Source organism: Poecilia formosa, unplaced genomic scaffold (assembly GCF_000485575.1).
Source record: "Poecilia formosa unplaced genomic scaffold, Poecilia_formosa-5.1.2 Scaffold142, whole genome shotgun sequence".
Classification (NCBI taxonomy): domain Eukaryota; kingdom Metazoa; phylum Chordata; class Actinopteri; order Cyprinodontiformes; family Poeciliidae; genus Poecilia; species Poecilia formosa.
Window position 1 is genome coordinate 973,773 of NW_006800081.1, and position 27,518 is coordinate 1,001,290.

At 39.7% G+C, this 27,518-nt stretch overlaps 2 protein-coding genes across 5 annotated transcripts; one reads left to right on the forward strand and one right to left on the reverse strand.

Moving 5' to 3' along the window:
* Positions 1-6,802: 6,802 nt before the first annotated feature.
* sgsm3 (small G protein signaling modulator 3) lies at positions 6,803-19,250 on the forward strand. 2 transcript variants are annotated; one of them, XM_007562891.2, is made up of 21 exons: positions 6,803-7,047; positions 9,679-9,768; positions 9,901-9,986; positions 10,596-10,659; positions 11,380-11,591; positions 11,704-11,811; positions 13,195-13,338; positions 13,454-13,649; positions 13,751-13,896; positions 14,061-14,294; positions 14,378-14,560; positions 14,661-14,816; positions 14,901-14,955; positions 15,043-15,092; positions 15,193-15,345; positions 15,453-15,523; positions 16,378-16,426; positions 16,551-16,636; positions 16,741-16,863; positions 17,285-17,345; positions 18,183-19,250. In XM_007562891.2, exons 2-21 carry the CDS (start codon positions 9,762-9,764, stop codon positions 18,264-18,266), a joined length of 2,268 nt encoding a protein of 755 aa, XP_007562953.1. In that variant the 5' UTR covers positions 6,803-7,047; positions 9,679-9,761; the 3' UTR covers positions 18,267-19,250. The 2 variants fall into 2 exon arrangements, with proteins under 2 accessions (XP_007562953.1, XP_007562955.1); XM_007562893.2 differs by lacking the exon at positions 6,803-7,047 and adding an exon at positions 7,425-9,120.
* A 393-nt stretch (positions 19,251-19,643) lies between these two features.
* Positions 19,644-26,865, reverse strand: gtpbp1 (GTP binding protein 1). Of its 3 annotated transcripts, XM_007562896.2 has the most exons (14): positions 26,383-26,863; positions 24,908-25,019; positions 24,642-24,822; positions 24,329-24,512; positions 23,441-23,605; positions 23,114-23,237; positions 22,914-23,028; positions 22,676-22,820; positions 22,380-22,562; positions 22,124-22,259; positions 21,361-21,539; positions 21,098-21,259; positions 20,780-20,830; positions 19,644-20,626 (listed from the first exon to the last, which is right to left on the reverse strand). In XM_007562896.2, the coding sequence occupies exons 1-14, from the start codon at positions 26,575-26,577 to the stop codon at positions 20,510-20,512; spliced, it is 2,049 nt and encodes a 682-aa protein (XP_007562958.1). In that variant the 5' UTR covers positions 26,578-26,863; the 3' UTR covers positions 19,644-20,509. The 3 variants fall into 3 exon arrangements, with proteins under 3 accessions (XP_007562958.1, XP_007562956.1, XP_007562959.1); XM_007562894.2 differs by having other exon boundaries at positions 22,676-23,028; positions 26,383-26,865; XM_007562897.2 differs by lacking the exon at positions 20,780-20,830.
* Positions 26,866-27,518: the final 653 nt, after the last annotated feature.

The following is a 27,518-nucleotide window of genomic DNA, read 5'->3' on the forward strand; positions in this document are numbered from 1 at the left end:
CTGACATTTTGCGTCTTTGTATTCGAATGAATAAAGCTTCCTGAGATCTCTGAAAGCTGAACCTCCACCCTCCTGAAATGTTAGGGAATAATGTAATCTGTGCCACCCAAAGAATAAACAATCTCCCCGATTTTTGATAAGAAGAAGGGGTCAAATCCAGCCAAAATTATTGCCAAACACTTCTTGATGGCTGTAGGTATGTGTTATTATTCTGAATGTGTAATCTTAAGTAAATCGGAGAAAGTCAATTATGTATTTTTATTATTATCAATCAGTGAAGTTGATGCTGATTGTGTAATCATTCCAATATGAAAATAAACCCGTAAAAGCTAATGATTAGCGTAATATTTAAGTGTGTGTATGTAAATATCTATCGTGCAGACACTATAAAATATGAACATCAGGATAATGTACTTTGTGTTTATGGTTGTTAGACTAAGTGTCCTCGTTTTTTGCAAGCACTGTACTAAATATAATTAAATTACAGATGTAAAGAGTAGCATAATGCAGTTCTTTGGTGCCTTCGGTGAAGCTCACCCTTTCCGCTGAGGTATGTTGTGTCATATCAGCAGAAATGTGCCGTCTTTTTATTGGTGCTCTGCAATAATGTCAGTCTTTTATACGGCACTTTCAGGTTAGCATCCAAAACTTGTGCTGCAGCTTTATGATTAATAATCCATTCTTACTGGCTCGGTATTTTATATCTCACATAAAAAAAAAGAATAAAAAAATGAGAGTCAGATTCCTGCTTCTGCTTCCTTCTGGCGTTCACCGTCCCCTTCGACCTTTGCATCTGTCGTCAGACTCACCTCCTCGTCATCATGTCAAATCGACTCCCAGGGTATGTTAATGTCTCTGCATATTTGCAGGAAAGAAACTCGCTGTCCTACTTTCTCAGAACTCCAAAGATAATAAATATGCTTTGACTAAAAATGTTAAAACTGTGGGATTATTATTAAAGGCCCTTATATTATATTCCCCCTAAGTATCATTAGGGGAGGACAAAAGGTCATGGAAGTTTCCGTATCCTCTGTCCCATGGATTCTCTGAGACTCCTCACAGTTCAGTGAGCTTTGTAAACTCTCAACATCAGTCCATCTTGATGATTTTCCATACTATTTGGGGTTAAAGTCAGGCGAGCCTGCTGGCCAAACTAGAACACTGGTAGTGAGGTTGTTAAACAAAGTATTTGTGCTTTCAATAGAACGAGCAGGTGCCAAGTTCTGCTGAAGAAATCTACATCTCCGCAAAGCCTGCCTGAGGCAAGCATTAAGTGCTCTAAAATTTGCTTTAGACGGCTGAGCAGCTCGACCTGAGCTGACTTTGAATTTTATTTTTTTTAAAACGCAGTGAACCAACAGATGATAAGGCTCCAAAAATCTTTGCTGACTCTTAGAATTTGACACTAGACTTTGAGCAACTTGGTCTTTCCACTCTGAGAATGAAATGCAAGATGTCTGCTCATCTGAAAACAAGACTTTTGATCCTTTAGCAACAGTCCAGTCTGTTTTCTCCTCAGCCCTCGACTGTTCTGACGTCGTCTCTCTTTCTGGATTGTGACAACGCAATATGTCAGTTGTATATATTTGTGTGGTGGATTGTTTGCCTTTTGTTTGTGCATTATGTATTTTCTATGTCAGTAAGGACAATGTTTAGTTGCTGGAAGCATTACCTCATGGACTAGTTTTTCAGCATTACTTAGACGAGATGTTTCAAATTTTAGCAATATTCCAGAGACAAAAGAAATAAATCCTAAAAAAACCTGTTTAATGGGGGATTTAAAAAAGGTGTCCTGGTCAAAAATGAGACTGAGGTTATCATAGGAGGCCACTGCAACACCATCCAGATAAAGTGATTGTCTTTTTCAGAAGTTCTGGTCCAAAGATGACAACTTATGCCTTGTCAGAATTTAAAAGCAGAACGTCTTCCAAACTTTTTATCCAAACTTTATGTCTTCAAGACATGCCTGTAGTAATAACATCAGAAATGTATCCAGCGTGGTTTGCATGTTCTCGCTGACCATGCGTGGGTTCTCTCCGGGTACTCCGGCTTCCTCCCACAGTCCAAAAACATGACTGTCAGGTTAAATGTCTATCTCCATCTCCAGGGTTGCTGGAGATAGCCACCAGCAACCCTCCCGACCCAACTAGGAACAAGGGAGTTAGGAAATGGATTGATGGATGTATCCAATGCAGCTTGAAGATTTTAAGTGTATATATAATAAAAAGAATTGGCCCTGTGGTACTCCACAAATAACCCTAGAGAATGAAGGGAATTTTTCATTCACAGGAAGAAAATGGAATCTGTTGGACTGATTAGACTTAAACCAGCGTAGTGCTGTTCTCTTGATGTTCAAACCTATGTTGCATAAGAGTTTCACTTTTTTATTGCATTCATGAAATACATGATTGCTTTCTAATTACATCAAACACATTTGCTTTATTTGCATGTGTTTGTTGTTGTTGTTGTTGTTGGTTTTATGATTTTTCATACATAGCAGAGAAATCCAAGTATCATTTTACTGTATACTATTTAGCATACAATAAAATAGCAGTAAATTGAAAAAAAAAAAAAAAGAGAGAGAGAAAGAAATCAGAATTTACCTATTTATTGATATTTGAGTTTGGGCCTTGATCTTTCAAAAATTGTCTGAGCGGTTAAGCTTTACTTCACAACCATCAAAGGCCTAAAAAAAAATAAAATAAACGTAAATACCACTTCCATTACCGCACCCGAGAGAAATCACTTGCCATTTCGATGTGCAGCCACAGAAGCCCCTTACCCTTCGACTGCAATCTCCCTCGTCCCAACAGAAGTCCCCCGAGACCGGGAGAAAACAGCTGTGTGAGAGACTTCTGATCTAAGCCTTGCTTGACCCAGCCGCAGCTTATTTGCATAGATGAACTAAAACATGTCAAAGGCAGAGGCCACATCATGCAAGTTACATAAACGCGTGCACTGTGCTCAGAGGCAGCCCTGAAACGGCAACACGACAGCAGAGATGTGCAGATTAATTAATGTGTTTCCATGGTGTCGAGTAAACTCAAGCTGCAATATGCAAATTAAAACGTCAGAACGCGCATGAAAAGCATGGAGAGTGGATCTGTTGCAACAATCGAATGCATCTTTAAAGATAGCAGAGATGTTTACGTAAGCAGGTTCGTTTTCTCTAATCTATTCAAATTTGGTTCCTTTTTGTCTTCAGAGCTTGTCTGTGCCGTGGAGCGACGCAACACTGCTATCTTCTGTCCTCAAAAGTAACTGCACGACTGCAGCAAATTGCACTGATGTGAACAAGTGGTCCTTGGTGTCTCTCTTTCTTTTCTTTTTTTTTCCTGATGCAACTTGCTGATTCATCTGGCTGCACAAACAAAGTTCATTTGATCAACAGAACAGACCCGACAACGCCTATGAATTATCTGTATTCTGTTCTTGTGACTAAACCTTTTTCAAAGGCAGACATTTTTTGGGGGGGTTGGGGGGAAGGTGTGGGAGATGTCGTCTAAATTATTTTAAAAAAAAAAACTCCTTTTTTTTATTTTATGTTATTTTCTTTCCATTTCCACCTGTACACCTCCCCTATTTATCTACATGCCAATTCCTTCTGCTACAATCATACCTACACTGCACCAATCATTTTAATTAGTCCTAATTTCTGTCTCATTGTCTTCTATTTTTATAATTCGTACATTCCAATATTTTATTTCATTTCTTCTCTTCCATCACAAACCTACTGTTCCGCTTTTTCTCTTCAATCTCTTTCTGTCTTTTTACTCCTGCCTTGACATTTCTCCCTCCCCCTCCAGCTTTCTGTGCCTGCCTGACGTCATGCTCACTGCAGTACAAAATCCAGGACTTTCTTCACTCCACACATGATTCTAAAGATAATAACAATGCCAGTTAAGCAGGTGAACACCTCCTAAAAAAAAAAAAAAAAATAATAATAATAATAAAAAGTAGAGTAGGAGGAAAGATGTGGCAAAATATGATTGAGCCACACCCACACTGTTGTGACATGTCAGGTGAATGAACTGCCTGGACCACTGGGCAGCAAACTGCAGGCAAGGTCGATCGCTTCAGCATCTTTAATGGCGTGACTCACTCTGGCGTGGTGCGGCAGACCGAGCATGCAGGCTTAGCAGGCAGTTTAAACAGGGAGGACTGTCATACTGTCGTGTCAGCATTCAGACGTGGACGGCAAGGCAGTCTGAGAAACAGAGTCTGACGGGGGGGTAAATAGACATTTATTTTTAGAGGACCAAGAAGAACTTTTGAATGAATAGATGTAGAAAGGCAGCTGAGGAGCTGAGGGGTGAGATGATGAATGGGAGAGATAAGACGCAGGTGTTTGTCACTTTAAATAATCACTGAGTTCTTCTTCCAAAGAGTGTGCAACATGTGTTTTCATCTACAAACGATTAGTAAAGAGCTCGAAATGAAGCAGCAGAATTTTGCTGTATATTAGAATTATTTAATTGTTGGCACGGTCGTCTTTACTTTTCAACAAAACTGGCTCTTGCTGCCTGTTGTGCTAAGATCCTCCACATAAGGGCAATAAACAAGTGCAAGATTTGATACTAGAAGTTTTTGAGGAAAGGAACAAGTAAGGAAGTAGCATCGCAAGAAACATAATAAATTACATAATTATGAGAAGACAGGAAAAGTTGTGACAAACAACTGATGTATATATTTGTTTATTTATGCATAGCAGTAGCCACTTTTAATTTCCTATGCATTTTTATGGCTGTTTTTGTCATTAATTGCTCCTTTATAACAATATGCTAAAACTTGTCAAATTCCATAGGTAATTTTTGGCTTTGGAGTGTTTATTAACGGCCCCCATCAGACCAGCACTTTATGTTCCTCTGACTACATCGCCGCTTTAAGCTTCAGCATCTAAGCACAACCTTCTGTCATGCATCCTCAGAGGCTCCTCAGAGAGTCATAGCAAATTACTTTACTCTAATAAACCTTCCACTAACTCAGGTTAAATTAAATAGAAGAAGAGCTGGGTGGTTGGTGTACGAACCCAGCCCTGCAGGTATAAATGAATCACCTGCCGAATGCTGAGGTTTACCTTTGCCACCAAACTGGCCTCGATTTGGCAAAGGTTGTGATGTTATTCAGATTGAAATCTAGATTAGTCCCAATCAGCCTTCCAGTTGTTAGATCTATGCATGCTCATGTCGAAAACCTACTGTGGGTATTGGAAAATTAAAGAGAAGCATAAATAAATAAAAAATAAAAATAAAAATAAATTTAGCCGAGCCTCTAAAATAAACAACTGTTTGAGATTAGCATTTCTACATATTCAGCAGCAGACTTTAGGGAATGAAAGACTTGGAATAGCAATGAGTTTCTCTCATGGCTGGAGTGCAATGTTAGCCTGAGGGTAAAATTCTTCCAAGACCTAAAGATCAAGCTGGCTGAAATTGTTCTTTGTTTTTTTCAGTGACCTGTTTGTCCAAAAATAAAGTCCCTCTGATAGTAATTGATCAGGCTGATCTTTTGGGTTGAAATTGGTGCTTCAATCAAGCACCAATTTCAAGCAATGTGAAATTTGGCACATTTAAAGAACAATTCAAGTTCAAATCATTGTTTTTCAAGGCATTTAACTATTTTTGTGACTCAACATAGTTCCCTATTGCCGAGCTGTCCTGCTATCAGGGGAGTAATACCAAATGTGTTAGAAATAACACATTTGAAACAGAAGTACATTTGAACAGATCCCATCTTTCATTCCTCTCAAGTAATTTCCATTCCTGATGCCACTTTTGGTAGGTTCTGACGAATGCAGGCTGTGACCGTTCTGCTTTAATTATAGAGATGCTATGACTCACCTCTCAAAGTTTAACCTATGTCAAATTGGTTCATATCAGTCATTAAACCACCCACTACTGACAGCTGTCCAATTAATGTGTTTCAGGTCTGCTTCAAAATATTATTGCTAAGCTTTTTAAAAAGAAAAAAACATTGCTTGGAGCAAGAAACTGCGCACTTATTGAACAAATTGGTAAAAAATTATTTTGTGTTTTTAAAGAAGGGTACTGCAGAGAACAGACATGCTTAAAATGTTTAAATATTTACTTTTGTTCATCACAAATAACAATGCTAAAACAACACATTTTCAATAAATTACAAATGAAAATGCAATTAATACAAAACAAGTAATAATAAAATAAGTGGCTGTCTTGCTAAAGACACTTTTCAAAATGGTTCTTTTCTAAAAATTATATATATATTTTTTTAAATTTTGTATTGGGTTTCAACTAATAGCAGCAGGTTTTGTCATAGCAATGTAACCTGAGGACCTATTTCTCCCTATAAATGAAGTAAGTTCACTGTAGAGAAAATGTAGAGTCTGTTTTGTTTGACTATTTAATTCTACACCTATGGCATTTTTGTGTGTGTGTGTGTGTGTGTGTGTGTGTGTTTGTTTATTTGTGTGTGTTTTATTTTTATTGATATTGTTTTTATTTTTAAAGAAAGAAAAAACAATTTTCATACAAAAGAACATTTAACGAAACAGGAAACGAGTAGAAAATACATAAAAGGTATCAAAATTGTAAAAACAAATCAGACTATCCAATAGAAACATAAGACCTAATTTATCTTCGCAGATTATTTAAATATAAAACACAACGCACCTTCTGTGGGATCATGACAGACTTTCTATAACATACGATGTCGTCGTTAAAAGTTCTGCTCTAAATCGTGACTCCCTGCTCTTCTGGCTCCGGTATGAATGAGGGGCGTGTCCATGCGTAAATGAATGGAACACATCAGCGCCATCGTCACGCAGTCGTCGTCGCGGAAGGATATTTTACACAGAAGGTTGCTGCTCCGGGATGTAGAACAGGGAAAACCCTTACGGTGTAGGAATACACAGGAGCTACATTTTGTCTTTAGCAGGTGTACAACGCAGATTATGTCAGTAATGAGAAGCGAGTGATAAGCATATGATATGTTTTTTCCCCCTATATTCAACAACAGAACGTATTTTAGGCATAACCCGAATCCCTATCTTTTCTCCAGGACAATGCCACGGTAAGTAAAGTGAATCGGCTGTTTTACGTTCTATGCAACTAGCACAAAGCTAAATGTATGTAGCATGTATGGCTAGCATCTGGAGACTCCGAGAGTACGTAAGAACGCCATTCTCTGAATTGTTTTGAATTCTATGGATGGGAAAGTGAGCGTTTTTACTGCAATAATAGTTTTATTTGGTCTTTTACATCCGCGGACAAATGTCAACGCGGATAAAATAGGTTGCATAGGAAAATGTAGTACATTGTTATCGGCTGCACCTGACGTCAGCTGTGGCTTGACGTAACGGTAATTTGTCAGCTGACAAACTACATTAAAACCACAATAATAAACAACAGCAGTACTTGCACTGTCTGTTTCATCTGCATCTTGTATATATATAACTTGGGTCTCTTATCGCTTAGATGTCATTATTCCAGTATGATACTTTTTAGGAGCTAAAACGACGCAAGCTTCAGAGATATTAATCAGCAGATTAATATATCTGCTTTCTGTAAATGAGTGACTTCACAGTGCGCTTTTGATTTGATCACGACCTTGAGGAAATGGCAAACAACAGCATTTTGTGACACGTGTCTTAATGAGGAAAAATGAGTCACCAGTGTTTGGGTTACTATGAGGAACAACTGGAGGCGGTGTTCGGAATCGCAGTGGTGGTTTTTGCTGGGCATGGTTTCAGGGCAACGCAAAACTCTTTGATCAGCGTGAGTTTACAGTGTCGCTGTTAAAAGCTGTTGTTCTCGGCGTGCTAATTGAAAACCAGGATGTTGGTCATTGCTGCTGGTGTGGCAAAGTGTTTGTCTACTTTCTGCAAACATCGCAGAGCAAAGCCACACCTATTGAAGCAGAGTTGTTCTTGTGTTTACAGTAGTAAATGATACAGCTTCACATAATGGCAAGTCATAGTTTTACTTCTTTGAGAGAAGATGGCGTTTGAGCTAGTCAATACATAGTCATTTTTGACCCCAGTCAATGTTCCTTGGCTGCCTACGGTGCTGATTGTAATCAGAAATAAATAATGCATGTAAATATACACAAATGTACACAGTGTACTTGAAACTCTCTTTTCAGCATATGCATTACGTTTGACACGATGAGATTTTCAAAGTTAAACTCGATTAAAAATACCACAGTTACAGCAGTGGTACACAAACTAACATTTAGGAAATTGTTCACTATTTGATTTTGGTTCACAGAAGCAAAGTAAACACCTGAATATAGTGGCTCTCATTGTCATTGTGCAGAATATTCTTTGTTTTTGCCATTCTGGTATTCATAGAGTGGAATCTGGAGCATATCTAAAACCACTATTAACCTGCAGTGTTTAGTAGTTTGGGTTATCCCCTCAGGTAGCCAAATTGCAGTCGACGTCTTAACAGACATACCACTTAGTGAGGTGCAGTAGCTTTCCATCTGCAATGATGTTCTCATTGCAGTATTTACCAATATTATTGCCACCACATTTTCTTATGTCATGCAGCCCTAGCATGATACTATGTCTTGTGAAAATATCAAAAGGACAAGAAACATGTTAATATACTTCTGGTTAGCCCATTTGGACATTAGTGATGAATGCAGTAAGACAACTGTGAATTGTTTACAGCCAAGTCTTTCTTTGTTATGAGAGGTTAAGTTATGTGTGTAAATGGCTTTCTTTGTGCAACAGTTTGCAGGAAGCGTTTTACAAAGTTCACTGGCATGTGATTAAACCGGTAATGTTATAAGGAAGTGTCTACACTTCTCTTATCCCCTAGAGTTGCACACAGAGCTTCCCTGAAAGCACTTGGCCATCCTCCCAACCTCAAATTGATTTCTTAAGTCTTATATCCCCCTTCAAATGCTGCGTGCCGGCTGCTAGAATGACTCATTCTGCCATGGAGTTTGCATCGTGGTGAATTTCTTCTACAGGTTACGGTTTTGAATGTTGCTTCTTTAGTTTTTGCTCGGATTCAAAATGACGTTCCTTCACAAAGCTGTTCAATCGAAATAGGAAAGGAATTTATTTTCCCACAACGGTAAAATGCTTGGGGTGGATGGACAGGATTTCAAGTTTGTTGATGTCAAAGACTCATGGTAAGCGACTTTTGGTACAGAAAACTGTAATTTGCAGTAGTGTATTTGATTTGCGCATTTTCTATTTTTACTGGTTTTTTTTTGGTTCTTGTTAAATTTCAATTGTACAATAATGGACTGTTTCATATTCAAATTCATTCAGGTTTTTCAATAGGAGCCTTGGTGCAAAACCAAAGCCACTCTGAATTGTCCTTGACTCATACTAATATAGAAATTATTCTCACGCATTATTAAATGTAGATATGTGTAGAAAACATAAAACATGAACCTATTCCTCTTGGTTGCTGAATAGGACAGAAATAGACAAGATGTCAGCAGATTTGAATTGGCTGCACATGATCTGACTGTAAGGACTTTTCTACACTAACAATTAGTTTTTGTAGTTTTGATTCTACTGCAGCATACTGTAGCGATAAGAACTATTAATTCTTGGCAACATGTTTTATCTTGTGTGGAAATGCTCTTGCACTTGATTATTGTCTAATTTTTGATAGCTTTTTTATTTAGTGCTGTTAAAAATACACGATAAATTAATTTTCAATCTGTTTTCTTCCCCAGTTGTTCCACAGACTGACAGTCACCTGATGTCTCTTCTCTGGATGGTCCTTTGTCTCTCTCCGTGACCTCAGTTAATCAACAAAATGTCTGGTAATTAGTTCCAGCAATTTTTTTTTTTTAAATAACGAATTTATTGAATGCATTGGTCTACACTAGCCTTTTTACTTGTGTCAAAGGATGTTTCTCACGTTGACTTATTTTTTTCCCCCCTCACTGTGTTAGGTACTTACACACCAGCACCTGGCGGATCTTTTTCTGCCCTCACCCCGAGCATGTGGCCTCAAGATATTTTGGCCAAATATCATCAAGTGAGAATCTGATTTAATTTTAGCTGGTGAAATTGGTTGATGAAATTATTTTCTAAGTCAACAAGATGGCATTATAAGCGAGGACGTCTCCAAAATATGCGTTTAATGTTAGATCAGTTACTTGTTTTAGTAACTGGAGCCAAAATGATGGTCAGTTGTAAGTAGTTTCTTATTGTAAGACGAGAGATGATGACTAAAGTGAAACACGTAAAGCATACCCTAATTTTCACTTGAACAGATATGTTTGTGGACAGTGTTTTGATAGTTTGGCGGTTTAACTTGCACATTTTGAGTTCTTTTGCACAAAGCATAATAGATTTTTCAGAGGGAATCTCTGTGCGGATTAACAAATCGCTTCCCTATGAATCTGTTCCGGTTCAGCAGTTCTCAGTCCGATTCGGTTTTGTTTTGAAGAAACGACTGGCAAAAATGCAAACAGTAATTCAAATGATGTGTTACTATATGGTATTTTTCTTTAATTAAATGATGTGTGGAATTTATTGCAGTAACATACACTGTTTATTCGTTAAAGAATGTAATCTTTGTGTGTCGTTCGGATGCATCTTGTGTAAGGCATGCCTAATATGTCACTATGTCTCGTCTCTACAGAAAGATCCTGCAGAGCAGCCTGAACAACAGTATGATGAGTTTGGCTTCAGGATAGATGTGGAAGGTATTTTCACACATAAAACACAACCACAAGCATTTGTCCTTTAATCCTCTTTTTATGAACATAACTGGTAAAATTCCCCACATATAAACGAAGAAGAATGACGTCTTTGTATCTCAGTATAAAGACTACACATACCGAGTTCATGTGATCGCAGAGTCATTTTTCACTATTTCTTTTCCTCATCCTAATAGCTGAAGGCATGTTTTGTGCTGCCTCTAGCACCATGTTTAACCGTCAGTGTTGCAGCTGCAGAGATGTGTTAGTACAGACAGTGCTTTCTGTCAGAGTTACTGGTTGCTCAAAGTTAATGCAATTTCTCTAAATGTTTCCAAGCTGTGCTTTTTCTCTTACCGTTACCAGAACAATACTGGTGCTGCTTTTTCTTACTTTAATTACCTATTTTTATCAGTGCTGACAAAGTCAGGCTTTTGTACTTCTTCAATTAATTCTTATTTTTTTTCTTATTTTACGGGGATACCTATTTATTAGTATCGCTATGGTTACCTTTCACAGCACTAGCGTGCTCAGTGCTTTTCTGATCTTTGGGAGATTTTGTTGTACAGCTTTTTCATATTTGGTTAATATCTGCTGCAATTTTGTTTTGCAATACTTCTTTTTGTTTTATGTCTGAATCATTCTTATTTACAAAAGTACTTCCTAGTGTTAACATTACTGGAAAGGCTAGCCTTGCTAAATTTTCACATTTTCCTCTCCTTTAAGATGATGGAGAGCCCAAGATCAGGTTGGGCACAGAGGGTTCACCCCAGCGTGAAGACCCCCAGCAGAGGCTTCGCTGGCAAGCCCACTTGGAGTTCACCCATAACCACACGGTGGGGGATCTGACCTGGGATCTCATCGATCCCGTCCTTCCTCAGTCAGAGCGTCTGCGTTCTTTGGTCCTTGGTGGGATACCTCACAGCATGAGGCCCCAGGTAGATGTGTTTGCTGATTTGACTAAACATGGGACAGAAAGAGCTTTTCCTATTCTTAATGGTGTAGATTTTAATGCTAATAAATAACCTCTAATTTTCTTCAATTATTTAGTTATGGATGCGTCTGTCTGGAGCACTGCAAAAGAAGAGGACCTCAGAGATTTCCTACAAAGAAATTGTCAAGAATAGCTCTAATGATGACACCAGCACAGCTAAGCAGGTGAAATCTCCAACAGTATTTAAGTTCACTGAATGCTTCACACCCTAAATTATTAGAGGTGTGCCGATCGATCGGTCACCGATCATAATCGGGCCGATTTTCGTGAAAAAGTGCATGATCGGTGATTGGCGATCATTGGCTCTTGTTGCCGATACCGATCATCTCATTTCCAGCCTGCCTGTGCAGCTGGTCTCCTCTTTCCTTCACACTGCGCAAACGCGCAATAACAAATCCAAACCGATGTGTAACTATAACGCACTGAGTGAATGGGGAAGTTTGCGTGTTGCGGCGGAAAATTGAAGCACGTCAAAATGCATCAACACAACGAATCTAATACGACATAAAAACAATGCCATACTTGACGGAGTTTGGCTACATCGAGGCTCACTGCAGTAAAAAAGACATAAGGAGGATCAGATAGCAGGTAAAGCAGCGCACAGATACAAACACTCACCCGGACTAGCATGACGGTCAGAAAGCTAAACAAATAACCCGCAAAATTATTTAAGTTTTCGAGCTGCGATGTCAGACGCTGGTTCTGCTCTCGCTGTTGAACCGCTGCTACGCTACAGGTAGTAATATTTCACAGACGGAGCGCCGCTTCTGCTCCACCTGGTAGTGACTCTCACACCGAACCTCTGCTTAAAGCTGCAGCATCTAACTTAAAAAAAAAAAAAATTTTACATACGTATTAAAACTTTCGCTGTCCTAACATGAGACAGATAATCTCTAAAATAAATAATCGCTCTCCTCCCTGCTCTGCATAATTACTCCGCTCAGTCAGAAACAGCCTATCAGAACTAGCAGTAATCAGCTAGCCGCCATGCTAACAGGAAGTTTTCATTCAGTAACTCTGGATTGTTTATTGTAATGGATCCTGTTTTTGCCTTTGAATGTTCAGTTTTATACTTGAATTTTTTGGCAATGTTGAGAGGTTTTATTTCGGCTCTTTGCATTATTTAGCCTCTTCAGAGCCTTCATATGTTATCAGTCTGTTAAAGATAGTATTATCAATAGCAGTACAATTTGCACAATGCCTGTTTTGTTTAGTTTTATTCTTGAAAAAAGTTATTAAAAACAAGTTTTTGTCTAAATTAAGGTGAATTCATGGTTCCTTTTTCCACATAATGTAACCGGTAGTGTTTATGATAAAAAAAATAATAATAATCTGTATCGGTGATCGGCCCTCATGGGTGATCGGTATCGGTATCAGGAGGAAAAAACCTGATCGGCACATCTCTATAAATTATGTATAATTTGATTTATATCATTATAAATTGCTATTTCTGTTTGTAAATCCCGTTTGTGTTGATGAGGAAAAATGTTGGAATATAAATTTATAAGTTGGGTATTTTTTTTTAAATGATAAACTCTGCCTTCCAGATAGAAAAGGATCTGTTACGGACCATGCCAACCAATGCATGTTTCAGCACTCTGAACAGCGTGGGAGTCCCAAGACTGAGGCGGGTACTGAGAGGTCTGGCATGGCTCTACCCAGATATCGGGTACTGTCAGGGCACTGGCATGGTGAGAACATATAATATCACTTCCTTAACTGCACATTTACACAATTTCGATTTTTTTTCTTTTTTAGTTTTTGGCCTCTTTGTTGCTTCATTTCATAAATGTCTTGTTCATCCAGGTCATTTCCTGCCTGCTGCTCTTCCTGGAGGAGGAGGACGCTCTGTGGATGATGTGTGCTTTGATCGAAGACCTCCTTCCTCCGTCCTATTTCTCCTCCACACTCCTGGGGGTTCAAACAGATCAGAGGGTTCTGCGGCAGCTCACCGTTCAATACCTCCCCGCCCTGGACCGCCTCCTCCAAGAGCATGACATAGGTTAAAAACCGAAGATGAATTCTATATTTGGTTTATTGTCTTCCGTATTAGATGTAGTATTTAACGAGTTTACGTTGTGCTCGTCTTTCTTTTGCATGCAGAGTTGTCGCTAATCACATTGCACTGGTTCCTGACATCATTTGCCAGTGTGGTGGACATCCGTCTGCTTCTGAGGATCTGGGATCTGTTGTTTTATCAGGGCTCCGTGGTGCTCTTCCAGATCACACTGGGCATGCTCAAAATTAAGGTAGGGACACTACACTTGCCTCAGTCTCAACACGTTCCCCCCATCCCACTAAATTAGAAAAACATGTGTGCATAGTTGGAACTCTTTCCAAGTATTCTCACTGACATGTAAAATGAGTTTACATTACTAAGCATTATTCTTACTGAATTTTACTTTGACTCTAGGAGGAAGAGCTCGTAGCGTCAGAAAACTCTGCGTCCATTTTTAACACTCTGTCAGACCTGCCAAGTCAGTTAAAAGACGGGCCTGCTGTTCTTGGAGAGGCTATGCGGATAGCTGGGACGCTATCCCAGGAAACTTTGGAGGCTCATCGTCACAAGCACCTGGCCTATATTCTTAACGAACAGGCGCAGCTCAACAATGGAAACAATTCCACACTCAGTACCAATCTCAACAAGGTTTGTTGTATGCTGACACCTGCTTGAATGTCAGGCTTGTTGACCATCTGGTTAAGGTCTTTCTGTTTTTTGTGAATATTTAGGTGGTGAGGAGACAGTCCCTGCGCAGGAAATCCACCCTGACCTCTCTGCTGTTTGGGGAGGATGAAGCCGATGCCCTGAAATCCAAAAACATCAAGCAGACAGAGTTGGTTGCTGCTCTAAGGGAGGCTATAACTCGTACTGCGGAGCACTTCCACTGTCTTGACCCACGGCATTCCAGCACTGTAGGTCCAAACGTTGCTTTGCACTTATAAACTTTCACCTTGTTATTCGAATAACAAAGTGTGTGAAGAACCCCATCACTCTTTGTCCTTTCCTCTCCAGGATCTGACGCCAGACTACTCCATGGAGAGCCACCAGAGAGACCACGAAAACTTCCTCGTGGTGTCTCGTAACAGACGGAGACGAGCAAAGGCTCTGCTGGATTTCGAACGTCACGACGACGATGAATTGGGCTTCAGGAAGAACGACATCATCACCGTGAGTTACACTAAGACGCACACTACCGTTTACGATGCATAAACGCATCCTTTGCACTTACTCCCCCTCATCTGTCTGTGTTAGATCATTTCACAAAAAGACGAGCACTGTTGGGTCGGCGAGCTCAACGGCCTGAGAGGTGTGTGCTCTTTATTACTTCATCATTAAACATTACGTTGCTAATTTGTTTTCACATCCATTATTTATTTTCTCCCTCGTGAGATAGGTTGGTTTCCAGCCAAGTTTGTGGAAATTCTGGATGAAAGAAGCAAGGAGGTAAGCTATCAGATGCAGAAGCCTATGCACAATATGCACACAGCTTTGGACATCTGTTCCTTTGAATATTCTACCAACTGGTGCACCTGCCTGTGTCCAGTACTCATTAGCAGGTGACGACTCTGTGACGGAGGCAGTGACTGACCTGGTCAGAGGAACCCTGTGTCCTGCCCTGAAGGCCATCTTTCAGCATGGATTAAAAAAGCCCTCTATACTTGGAGGACCTTGTCACCCATGGTTATTCATAGAGGAGGTAGTTTTTTTTTTGGTTATTATTATTATTATGGCCTCATAAATGAAATGGCTTTTGTCAGGTTCAAAATAGAAATGCATTATTCTACCTAATGTGCTTTTCCTCAGGCAGCTAGTAGGGAGGTGGAGAGAGACTTCAATTCTGTCTACTCTAGACTTGTGCTTTGTAAAACATACAGGTAAATGCAATCTTTTTTTTTTTTTCCATTTTTGATAAATCGATCTATACTAAATGAATATTTTTCCAACAGAAACACCCAGCCTTCTTATTTGGTGCACCCCCCCAGCATAACATTCTTACATCTTTTTATGCAAAATTTCTGAGAAGTATTTATTGTCATGTTGTAAAATTATTCAAATTAAATTAATTTAGATATTCACAGAATCATAATGTGATTAAAATTGAATGAATGTACATTTATTTGAGCGTGGTTTGCATGTTGACAAACGTAAGGAGCCAGTAAGTCAAAAGTTAGTCTACAAACGGGTAACGATTGCAGCACAGAGTCGGTATCTGCAGCTTCTACACCACTCTGCTGCTGCTGTTGTTAGGAAACTTATAGAGCATCCAGACCTACATTTATAATTCAGTACCAGAGATCACTTCTGAAAAACTTCTATACAATGGTTCACTGGGCAGGAACCAGACACCCCATTCGTCATGTTTGTTTTGAAATGGCACAGACACACACATTGCTGTTGGCTATAGAGAGAGAGAGAGAGAGACGCACTGCCCATACAGCACTGTAAAGGAAAGTTGCAACTACTGTTAAAAACTGTAAGAAACGTAAAAAGATGAAGTTTTAAACATGGTTTGTCAACTGAATATAGTCATGGATTTTTAAAGTCTGTAAATCATTAGATCAGTAAAACATTCCTGATTTTTACTTACTAATTTGCAGTTGGAACATTGTCGAGGGTCCTGCCCTTCTTTGCATACTAAGTGTAATATGTAGCAGGAGTGTGTCAGAATATTAATTTGTCATCCCACTTGTTATGGATGCATCAAGTCACCATCTCTGTTGTTTACTAGGTTAGATGAAGATGGAAAAGTGCTAACACCTGAGGAGTTGCTGTACAGAGTGAGTGTACAAAACGGTCCAAAAGAAGTGACTTTAATTTTAATCTAATGAAGAAGTAGTTTTTTCTATGTTTATGTTTTGATGTCTATATTGTATTAAAAGTAAACCCGTCTGTTTGTTCTAGGCAGTGCAGGCTGTAAACATGAGCCACGACTCTGTACACGCTCAGATGGATGTCAAGTTCAGATCTCTGGTGTGTGTTGGCCTAAAGTGAGTTTTCTCACAAACGCACACATGTTTACCAAAAGTTTCACATATTAACTTCAAGAAATGTAGATGATACTTGGTTCCTAACTTTGCATCTGTCTCTCTAGTGAACAAGTTCTCCATCTGTGGTTGGAGGTGTTGTGCTCCAGCATGGCTGCTGTAGAAAAATGGTATCATCCGTGGTCCTTCCTGCGCAGTCCTGGTTGGGTGCAGATCAAGTGTGAGCTCAGGTATTAAGATGGGCGACAGGAAACCAAAATATTAAATAAAAACTGTATGTGTAGTAAGCTTATGCCTCTGCCCACACTTTTCACTCTGTAATTTGCATGTTTGCCATGCAATATAAGCGTCAATTTGCTTGTGTACGTTTGTTGGACAGATTGTCATACTTGACAAAAATGAATATTGTTAAATATGCTGTTTTCAATTTACTTTGCTTCTGATTTCCATTTGGGCCAAATTAAAACTCCTGGAAAGGCAGCATTGCTTGAGTTTTAATTGAACTCTCCCCTCTGTAAGAGGAAGTTTTGCACCAGTTCAATTACTGTTCAGCATGTGGATAATGGAGTTAAAACCTTCAAAAGGGAAACTTATTGACACTACAAGCCCATGGTGTTGAAATAAAACATACTTTTGTTTCTGCGTCCTCAGGGTCCTGTCAAAATTTGCCTTCAGTCTCTCTCAAGACAGTGAGCTCCCTGAAAAGAAAGTGGTGAGTAAAAGACATGGTGATAACATAGCAGCAAAATCAATCTGATTGTCAGAACAGCCTGTTGAGGAGAGACAACCTTGACGATGTCGTACCATTTCAGAAATCTGCTATTCTGAAAGCAGAAGTTATGGATGTGCTGGTTCAGCATCACCTCTTTAGTTGGGATCTCTAGGTAACCTGAGTGAGACTGTGGTTGCTGTAAAACTGACTACGATTAGTTATTTAGTTGAAGCCAATTCACGGTTTCTGCTCCAAACACAAAACCTCCCACACTGACTCAACAGTGCCCCTTTATTTCTGCTTCAGGTTTCATCCCTAACCTTAGACTTTCTCATCCACAGAAAAATCTGCCAGATAAAACATAAGAAATGTATATATTTTGAAGAAATGTCAATTTCTGCAGATCTTCATAAGCATACACAGTCAAACCCCCAACATTACCCTAAACGTTTTCCTTAACTTCATCCACAGAGTTGCAGATACCATGAATTGAAACTAAAACAGCTTTTTTCTAATATCTCATGTTCAAATATTTCTGTGGAAATCTACAACTAACCCTCTTCCTTCCCCCCCCCTCATCATATTTTGACGTTTATCTTCCTCCCTCCCCTTTTAGTAGTTAAAATTAGAATTAGACGATGCATATTTTTGTAAAACTAACTTGATTATTTTGAACACTACCGTAAGGGGACAAAAAAAAGCAACCACTGATATTCCTAATAACGCAAAAAAGCATTCATGCCGTTTCAACTTCAGATTTTGACACTTTACAAACTCAAACCTGAAAACGATTTTCCTTTTTTCTGTATCTAATTGTTTTGTTTTAACGTCTTTTAGGAGAAAGAGCAGAAGCCACTGAAGGAAGGAGTGCAGGATATGCTGGTGAAGCATCACCTCTTTAGCTGGGACATTGACGGCTGAATGCACAGCAGAGCATCTGATTTACCCTGTGTGCTGCATCTTCGCATTATGCTGGTGTAGATTCTCGGCCATTCAGGACATAACAATCCAAAGTTGTTGAGCAGAGAGCAGCTGGACTTCTTTGTTTTTTTTACCTTTCGCTAAAAGACTTCTTCAGTTGTGAAGATGGTTGGAAGCAACATTCTCATAAGTGGTAGTCGGAGGAATCTCACGTTGCTTCCAAACTTGCTTAGAAGTGAAGAAGCCTTTTTGGTGAGAGGTGAAAACGACTTTTAAGAATCTAAAGAAATCCAGTTGCTTTCCACTAGGGATTGCATCTTGGTGTTTCCGATGTATTTTCAGCTTCTAATTGCAGTCCATACCTTGGACAATTCTTTGTTAAAGTGGCACAGCCACTTCAGATGTGCTCTCACCCTGAGAGTCATGGGCACTAAATGCACCAAAGTAATGACTGAAACCCCCAGCAATGTCCATTTGGTTTGTAAAGACTAAAGTTTGGTGCATACTTTATTTTTTATTTCTGTCCCGTTTTCAATGTTCTGCCACCAGAGCTAAAAAAAAAAATATGTCTAGAAGCTGAACATTCCTGTCGTACAGAATAATCTGTACTGCTATGCTGTATTATTTCATGAACACTACTTTGTGCATGAATTGTAAGTGCACATTCAACACTGTTTTAACATGATCCTCAGTTCTTCATCCTGCTGTAAACTCGTATAAAAAAAAGGAACATTCCTAACCATGGGGCTGTAAAGATATAGACTATTTTTGCGAAGAATGTTACTTTCCTCAACTCTCTGAAATTCATTCCATGTCATGTTGCACATGCCAAGAAAAGCCTTTCAGATGGTGATCATGAGCTGTGTGTCTGCTACCATGATAGGGGTAGGAAAAATGCACTTATCGTGCATTTAATGTGTAGAAAGTAGCTACTTTTTGTGTTACATCAATATGTGTTACATTAAAACACCTATATGATCAAAATGTTGATGGTTTTTATTTCTCTGTAGCAACAGTTTTCGACTACTTTAATTTGTAAAAGCATTAAGGGAACCGTTTCTTACTGCACACGTAAAAAAAAAATGAATTGATTGCTGAAAATGTCAACATGATTGTTGCCATAGAACCGTAGCTTGAGCACTATAAACCTGAGGTCTACGCAGAGATGTTAACGTTCCCATATTTAAATGCACAGAAGAAACGTCAAAGCTTAAACTTTGGGGGAAATATGTCTGGTTTAAGTTTTAAAGATAAAATAAACGGTTATAACTCTTGAAGTACTCAACCTCTCGAGTACTTCCAAGTTCACAAAAGATTTCACCTACTTTTGAACATTTTAACTTGTAATGAAAATGACGCACACTTAGAAACTGGGACTGCTGAAAAGTTTTCTTTTTAATTTGTTTTTCTGCAGAAAAATGTCTGGAATTGTCACAAGCAGCAACGGGCCATAACGCATGGAGTAATAGATTTACAGGTAAAGCATTATAATCATTAGCAACTGCTTTATTGAGAAATGTGCTGTCTTTGTATTAATGCCATTAATATAAGGTTACCACCAGTTTAAAGCATGACGGATACTACTGAATCTAACGGTGCGAGTGAGATTAAATATAGTCCAACCATCCAACGGTAAACCTGCGTGTGCAGCAAATAAATAACGAGGTTAAATTAATGCCACAGCTTATTTCTTCTAGCTTAAGTTTTGGATCATCGTTTGCCCTGTGCTACATTCATTTGTAATTCGTATACAATTTGTACAAACTCAGGTTTCCAATTTTTTTACAATTTACATTTTCAGTATAAATAGCACGACGACATATTTTGTTGTAAATACACAGAGAATCCAGGAGGGAGTTTAAATTATAGCTGCACTTACTGAAACTGGTCTCCTTTGCTTTCTCCAGCCAAAGCGCCGACTCCACTGACTTCCTGAAATTTCAATACCTCCTCATCCCGAGTCAGACTGGCCTCTAACACCTTACTGCTCTCGTAAAAACAAAACTTTTCCAACCGGTGAAGGCAGCTGACGATAAAACATGTAACTGAGGCAGTCTCTCTCTCTCTCTCTCTCTCTCTCTCTCTCTTTTTTTTTTCAGTACAAAAACAAAGATATGAACTGGTGTGAAGAGGCAAGGTTTAAGACAATCTCGCTCCAAACATGTCTAAGTGGTCTGTGGAATGACACTTGGTGAAGTCAAAGAGGGAGGTCTCCAACAAAAAATAAAATTAAAGACGACAATTCAGCTGTTTCCTGTTGCTGTTGAGGAGGGCGCTGCCATTGAGTTGGTGCTGCTACTTTGGCCTTTTCCTTTGTGTCTTTGGCCACCCCTTCTCCTTCCACCTCCCCCGGACTTTGGCTACAAAAGGAGAGAAAATGAAAAACCCTTTGTTAGGTAGCACACATTATATACTTTAAATAGTAACACAAGGCTGTGAATGGATCACATTACTGGGCTTTTTAATTCAGCTGTCTGCTGGGCTTCCATTGTTCTCGTTCATACACATTTTACCTTGTTCTCTTTGTTGCCCTCTTTTATTTGAGGGTCATCATCTCCCTCCCCCTGTGGATTCGGCCACGCAAGCAAAGAAGAGTGTAAAGTATAAAGAAGTGATGCAATGTGGCAAAATTTGAGTTTGGGATGAAGCAAAATGAAGATTTGACATTGATTAAATGAATAAAAAGATGAATTGGAGACAAAAAAAAAAAAGGAGGACAAAGATGTTAGGAGGTTAGAATTGATCACTGATCTCCAAGAAGTGGAAGAAAACACCGTAACCTATGGAAGATTCGAAGAATTCGGAGTGTCTATAGATCTGCGTTGACTCACCGGCTGCGACGTGCTCGAGCCAGCCGGCTGTGCTATCGTTGCTGCATCGTCGCTGGTCGCCATGGTGCCGTCCTCTTTTCTGAGTGGCACCTTTTTCGTAGACTGCATTTTGATTTGTGGAGGTTTGGAGTTTGATGGCATGTTATTAGTGGAGTGCAACAGCTGTAAAAGAATTATGAGGAAACAATTCAACTTGAAAACTTGATTTTCGTTGTGTGCACTAAAACAGGGCCAACGCTGCAGCGTCCACGCAACCTTTCTACCTTAGTGATGGTTCCCACAGCCTTGGTGCGACCCTCTCTGAACACCAGCCGCTGGTCACAGTGAAGGTACTCTGGGGTTTTGATGAAGCGGAAATGAACTGAAGCCTTGTCCCCTGTCCTTAAGCAGTCTCTATTCATGGACAAGATGGTGGCGGTCTGTCGTATACTCCCACAGTGGACTGATTGTTGCATGAGGAACAGAATAGGCAGCAGTTAGATGAATCAATCCGTGTTTTGTCTTTAGCACTAAATCAACTCCACTGCTTTGCAACAGCATTTATATGACTTTACCTTTTCCCACATTTTGTCATGTCAGAGCCATAAGATTGAATGCATTTTTGTGGTATTTTGCATAAAGTAGTCCAGGATTGTGAAGTACAACTTTCACAAACAACTATCAAGACATGTTAGTTTCCTTGTTTGCCAAAAAGTTTCATTTTGGTTTGATCTGAACAAAGTTTCTAATTTCACATAGGTGCCATGTTCCTTGCACAGCTTATGAAGAACTTTAAAAAGACTTCTTATGCCGACTTTTTCATTTTTATTATTATTTTTTTTTGCAATACATTGCAAGGGATTTTATTTAGTGGTATCAGAGTAATGAGAGCAGAAAACAAAGTACCAAACTTGACTTGTATGTTAAAAAAAAAATTCACAAAGCCTCGTGACCCCCCCCCCCACAAAACAATAACGTACTTTGTGCTACATCATAAAACTTGAGGGTGTTGGATGACAAATATCTCTCAGTGCTGCTGTTACCCACCCATTGCCTGGTATCTGGGGGATATCGTTGTGGGATGATGCAGAACCAGGATTTCAGCCTCAAACTCCCAAGTTGCCTGGGGGTTTAACTTTGGCGACACCATCACCATGCCTTTTCTTATAGACGAACGCTTGATCTGTAGAAGAAAGTGGTAAAAGAAGAAAAACAGAACCTTACTCAAACACCTTTGACGCAAAATGCACACAGCGTAAAGCAAACTTCTTCTTCCAGAAATGGAGCAGGTTTTCTTCCCCACCTTTTTTAAAGCAAACGAGGCAGTCTGACCGCCTCTGACCTCCTTCACAGGCATTCGTTTGCGGTGGATTGATTTAACAGCAATGGGGATGAAGCTTCCAAGAGGATCTGGGCCCAGTAGCATGGTGTCATTCAGACGTATGAGCCCCCGTAAGGTAGTTCCTGAAACTACAGTTCCCACTCCCTGGAAAGAAAACCAGGACAAGCAGGACTTTAGCGAGAACTCAAACTAAACTAGGTCAAATTTGCTTAATTTTGCATTGTCCAGCAATTGAAGTCAGACAGTGCTTAGTGTACCGGAACAGAGTAGGTATCATCTATCTGAAACTCAGCAGGCTGGTCGTCTCTGTACGATGTTCTGGAGGAGAGCAGGTTGAGAAACATCTTTAGAAGGTCCATGTTCTCCCCAGTGACGTTGGAAATCTGAAAGATGGGGCACATCCTGGCCAGAAATCCACACATATACACACACAGGTTACAAATAAGCAACTTAGTTCTAACTATAAGTTTCGAGTTGCACATAGAGACTCTGTACCTCTCTGAACTGAAGTTTGAAGCTGCGACTATCACATCATCTTTGTTCTGTACAAGGACGGGAATCTTCCTGCAGCCAGGAGACTTGAGTAACCTCTGGAGTAACTTCAAGGTCTCTGTCAGATGGAAACACTCTCACGCTTACTTTTTGCTTATGAAATTCAAACGTCTTCTGACTATGGTTACATCAGCACAATGTACCTTGTAAGATGTTGGCCGGACACATGTCTATTTTGGTTACCACAACGAAGACTGGCACGTTCAGAGCTAAAGCCAGGCCAAGATGTTCTTTGGTCATCCCAACAATACCAGCGTTACTGCCAACCTGTTGAAACAGAAAGAAAAAAAAAAAACATTAGGGGTTTTTTTTTTTTATTCTGTATGTATATTTGTCTCATTTCACACTTGAAAATCTAGTAACTCATCCACATAGAAAATCTAAACACGAAATTTGTTGTAGCTAAATAGAAAAGGCAAAACCAAAATGTTTTAAGGGGAAGAAATTTCCCTTCACACAAACTTTCTGACCATGAGCATGCAGAAGTCCGGAAGGTGTCCAGTCATCCCAAACACGGTGGTCTTGAGGTATTTCTCGTGGCCAGCCAAGTCTATGAAGGTAATGACCTTAGAGGACTTCTCACAGATCTTGGTCCAGTCCAGGCTCCCTCCGTGACTGTCGGGCTTGTTCACAACCTGGCCACAGACACACATGATATTGTTGTGTAAAAAAAAAAAAAAAAAAGTGTAACAAAACACAAAGATCAGATTAAAAGTCACAATTTGGTACATTTCTGGCTACCTCCAATCAAGAGTATTTTTACTTACTTTATTTGGGAGTGAAAAAATAGTTTTTTTCTACATTTTTGAATATAAATGTATGGTACGTTGTAAACTTTCAAAAAGTGGCAAGCAGGGAACTGACAGAAGATTTGGTTTGATTTGTTCTCCAGCTGACAAAGAACAAGCAGGATGAGATTCATGATTAATGTCTGGCTAGATCTATAATACAACAATAAAACCACTTGAAAATAGACTTCTTGAAAAATACTTTGCACATATCTGTTACATATAACTGATTTTTTCTTAAGTACGAGTGACGTTTACATTCATTATGAAGTACCAAGTGAGTCATTGATTGCAGTGCAGATTGAGCTGAGCTTCGGTTCGTTCCACCTTTCATTGTCCATTGACACTTTAGCGCGATAAAGGTCATAATGTTCCCAAACAGCAGACCTTAGTGATACGTGGGAGTCATGTCTGTTTTGTTTTAATGTAGCTGCTTCAAGTAGCATGACGGACCTACTCTACGTACCAAGTGCATAGAGTCATGCGCTTGGTATTGCGCGTGAACATTCTGCCTTCTCTACTGTATTTCCTCGATACGCGCTGAACTGACGTCTTCTATCTAGCCCTCACCTGACCCTCCTGGTCGAAGCCCAGGATGTCGTTGCCCACGCTGCTGGTCCTGCCGCTTTCCATCTCATGTTTGTGCCTGAAAAGTTTCTGCCGGGCAAATCCCCTGCCGTTGTCCAGCTCGCCATGCGTCAACACTCCCAGCAGAGTGCTCTTGCCGGCGTCCACGTTCCCCACCACCGCGACTCTGGAGGGCACCCAATAGCACCAGAGAAGCTTTAGAAACGCCTGACAATTGAACACCGGCTCAACCCCTCCAACCCTGGGGACAATGATTCTAAATGCTGGCTGTCGCCGCGATATTCCAAATACTGACCTGACCTCCAGGAAGTCCAGCTCACCCACACGCCTCCGAATCAGATAGTCGACCACCATCCCAGCAGCCTCGGTGCGCTCTCTGAGAGGGATGAGGTCAGAGTCCAGCTGCTCACACATTGAGTGTATTGTGGCAACGGAGGCTTCCATGTCTTTCTCATCCAGACCCCAGTCACCGCCATCTATCCAAGGGGACGTAACACAGCCGTTTATAGGCACCAGAGATTTGGGGAAGTCTAACTGAGAGAATAGCAGTGTGCTTCTCACCGGAACCCATTCCAACCACATAGATGGTTTCCCCACAGCCGTCCTCCATCCTGTCCCGAAGCTGTCGGAGTAACGAATCATACTGCTCCCCGTTTGGGCTTACAAGCGCCAGCTGTTGGGGTTCAAGGAATGAGAGGAAACAAAGACAAAAACACAAAAAAACAACTGATTATTAATAAGTGCATCAGGGATTTATTAATGTTTGAGATTTTTAAGTGTGAATGGCTCATTTCCACATAAAATATAATAATCAACGGAGAAGGTATGTGGGGGATGGAGCAGCCAAAGCTGCGATTTTACATATAAGATCCCAGGTGTCACTCTTCCCACGAAGTCCTTCAGCCGCACGTTTACACAGTATGGCTGATATTGACGCGGAGTCTTCAACTCTTTCAAGCCCCGCTACAGTAATAGCTGGTTTGGATTGCTAACAGGAGTAAATATCTAGTATAAAGATGTTTGCCTGTTTTATCTTTAGAAATCTTAGGATTCACAAAAGTCTTATGTGTTACTATATAGTACACATATAGTAACACATATGTGTACTATATATATATGTATATATATAGTATTTTTTTAAAAAGCAATTTCCTATTGGAATATTTACTTTTAGAAAGAAATCATGATTGTACACTGTCAACAAGATTATCTTTGCATTATTGTTCCTGATGAAGTAAAGAGTAAGCATGGTATTACTGTAGCAGCAATTACACAACTCCCCAAAGACTAAGATCTTATGTGACAGTGCAATAATATATGTGCATTTCAATAACTGTTGTATGTGCTCTAAAGTCAGCAGAAATATGGTTCTGTGATGCAACCCTGTGCAATCTTTGCATTACGACATTACACCTTTGTAATGTGCAATCTGATGCTTCCAGGAAATACCTTGATTGCTCCCTCTTCCTCTTACAGTCAAACAATCAGAATTACATCATGTCAAATAGTCTGTTCATTTCAAGCGAATGGGTACTAAATATGAGCTTCATATTCATCGTTCCACAACACGACGCATGTTGCTGATGAATATCTTCAGAACAAACCCGCTAAATGCTGTTTTGCTTTATGTAAGGTGTTGATACTTAAAGCTAGTGTACAGTCATCACGTTAGGTAATGGGCAAGCAATTTAACTATCCAAAATAATCTGGTGTTATTATTTGAGTAACATATGGTAAAAATGTGCCTTGAAGCGCAACTAATGCCACCGCTCCCTTGGCTTACGCGCTCATGCATCAGCTGGAGCTAGTGTTAGCCACATGGCTAACTATTTGAATAAACGTCAGCAGAAACTGCACCAAACCCAGCATATTCCAGCACAAGCTCTGAGCCCTTACTTTCAAATATAATGCTTAACCTTTGCATCTCCATGCAATACGCCATTGTAACAACGTAATAATCACATGCAGCACTCATATTTTCATTCATTCAATCAGTCGTGTTAGCTTAGCAGCGCTACACCCAGGCCTAGAGTTACCTTGCTGCTGCAATCAATCCTTCGATCCTCGGGTTTGCCATTGGTCATGTCCTCGTCCTCGAGGCACTCGTCGCCGTCCTCTTCCCCACATCCTCCCCGGTCTGGAGCAAATATACTCGCGGGAACTAAAGCGTCAGCCAGAGCTCCAGAGCCCGGTGTTATTCCTGGCTCATGCTCTGCTGCTAATGATGCCATTTCGATGCCAACTCTGTAGTATTAAATTCCAGACTGTGCAAACTGTTGTGACGACGGCTAGCTTATCGAACACACTAGTCGCTGGCTCTCCACACACAAGGGTTTTTAAACTCGCATTCACCAGGCCGAGAATAATCAAACTAAAATTCACCAAAGCTCATATTAATGAAGATAATAACATGCTGGTTAAATGTCAGAGCTTTATAGCGAAACGTTTTCTAAATAATGGAAATAGCCACAACCTCATGAATAGTAATAAAGGCGGTGTAAGTGGGTGTGTAGTTTTTAGTTGTGTTCGCAAATAGAGTGGCGGTCGTCTGAATATACGAGCAGGAGACCAATAGGAATGAGGGGGATTGTTCATATAATTAAAGGTAAACCCAGCCCATCAGAAGGCAATGGGAGCGCTACAAGTAATGTAATAACACTGTAACATTTCTTGAAAACGGGTTTGGTCACAGAAGCGGAACAACATTTAATTCTAAAGTTTCATAGTTTTAAAATGTTACATTTCTGACAAATAATAATAATAAAAAATAATAAAACAAAAAAGTGGATCTGACTGGTGGCTTCGCTGAAGGCCGAGCGTCTCTGTTTCTGTATTGATCACATTTGAAGTTGGTAATGATCTGCACAGCTCAATAAAGTTTATTTAGTTCAGAAACATTAAAATGACAAGAAGTTCACGATTTACATTTAAGCTGATGACTAATGTTTGCCAAAAATAATAAAAAAATCAAAGATAAATATCTATTTTACAAAACTTTATTGTAAAGTTTGTGTTTTAAATAAGCAATTTATGAATAAACTTATATTATGTAAAGACGGGTCAAAAGACACAGAGTGTTATATTAATGGCGTCCGTAAATAATTATTACATAAGTTATTTATTGCCATTTGACACTCTTCATTCTCTCACTCTTTGGTATTAAAGCTCTGAA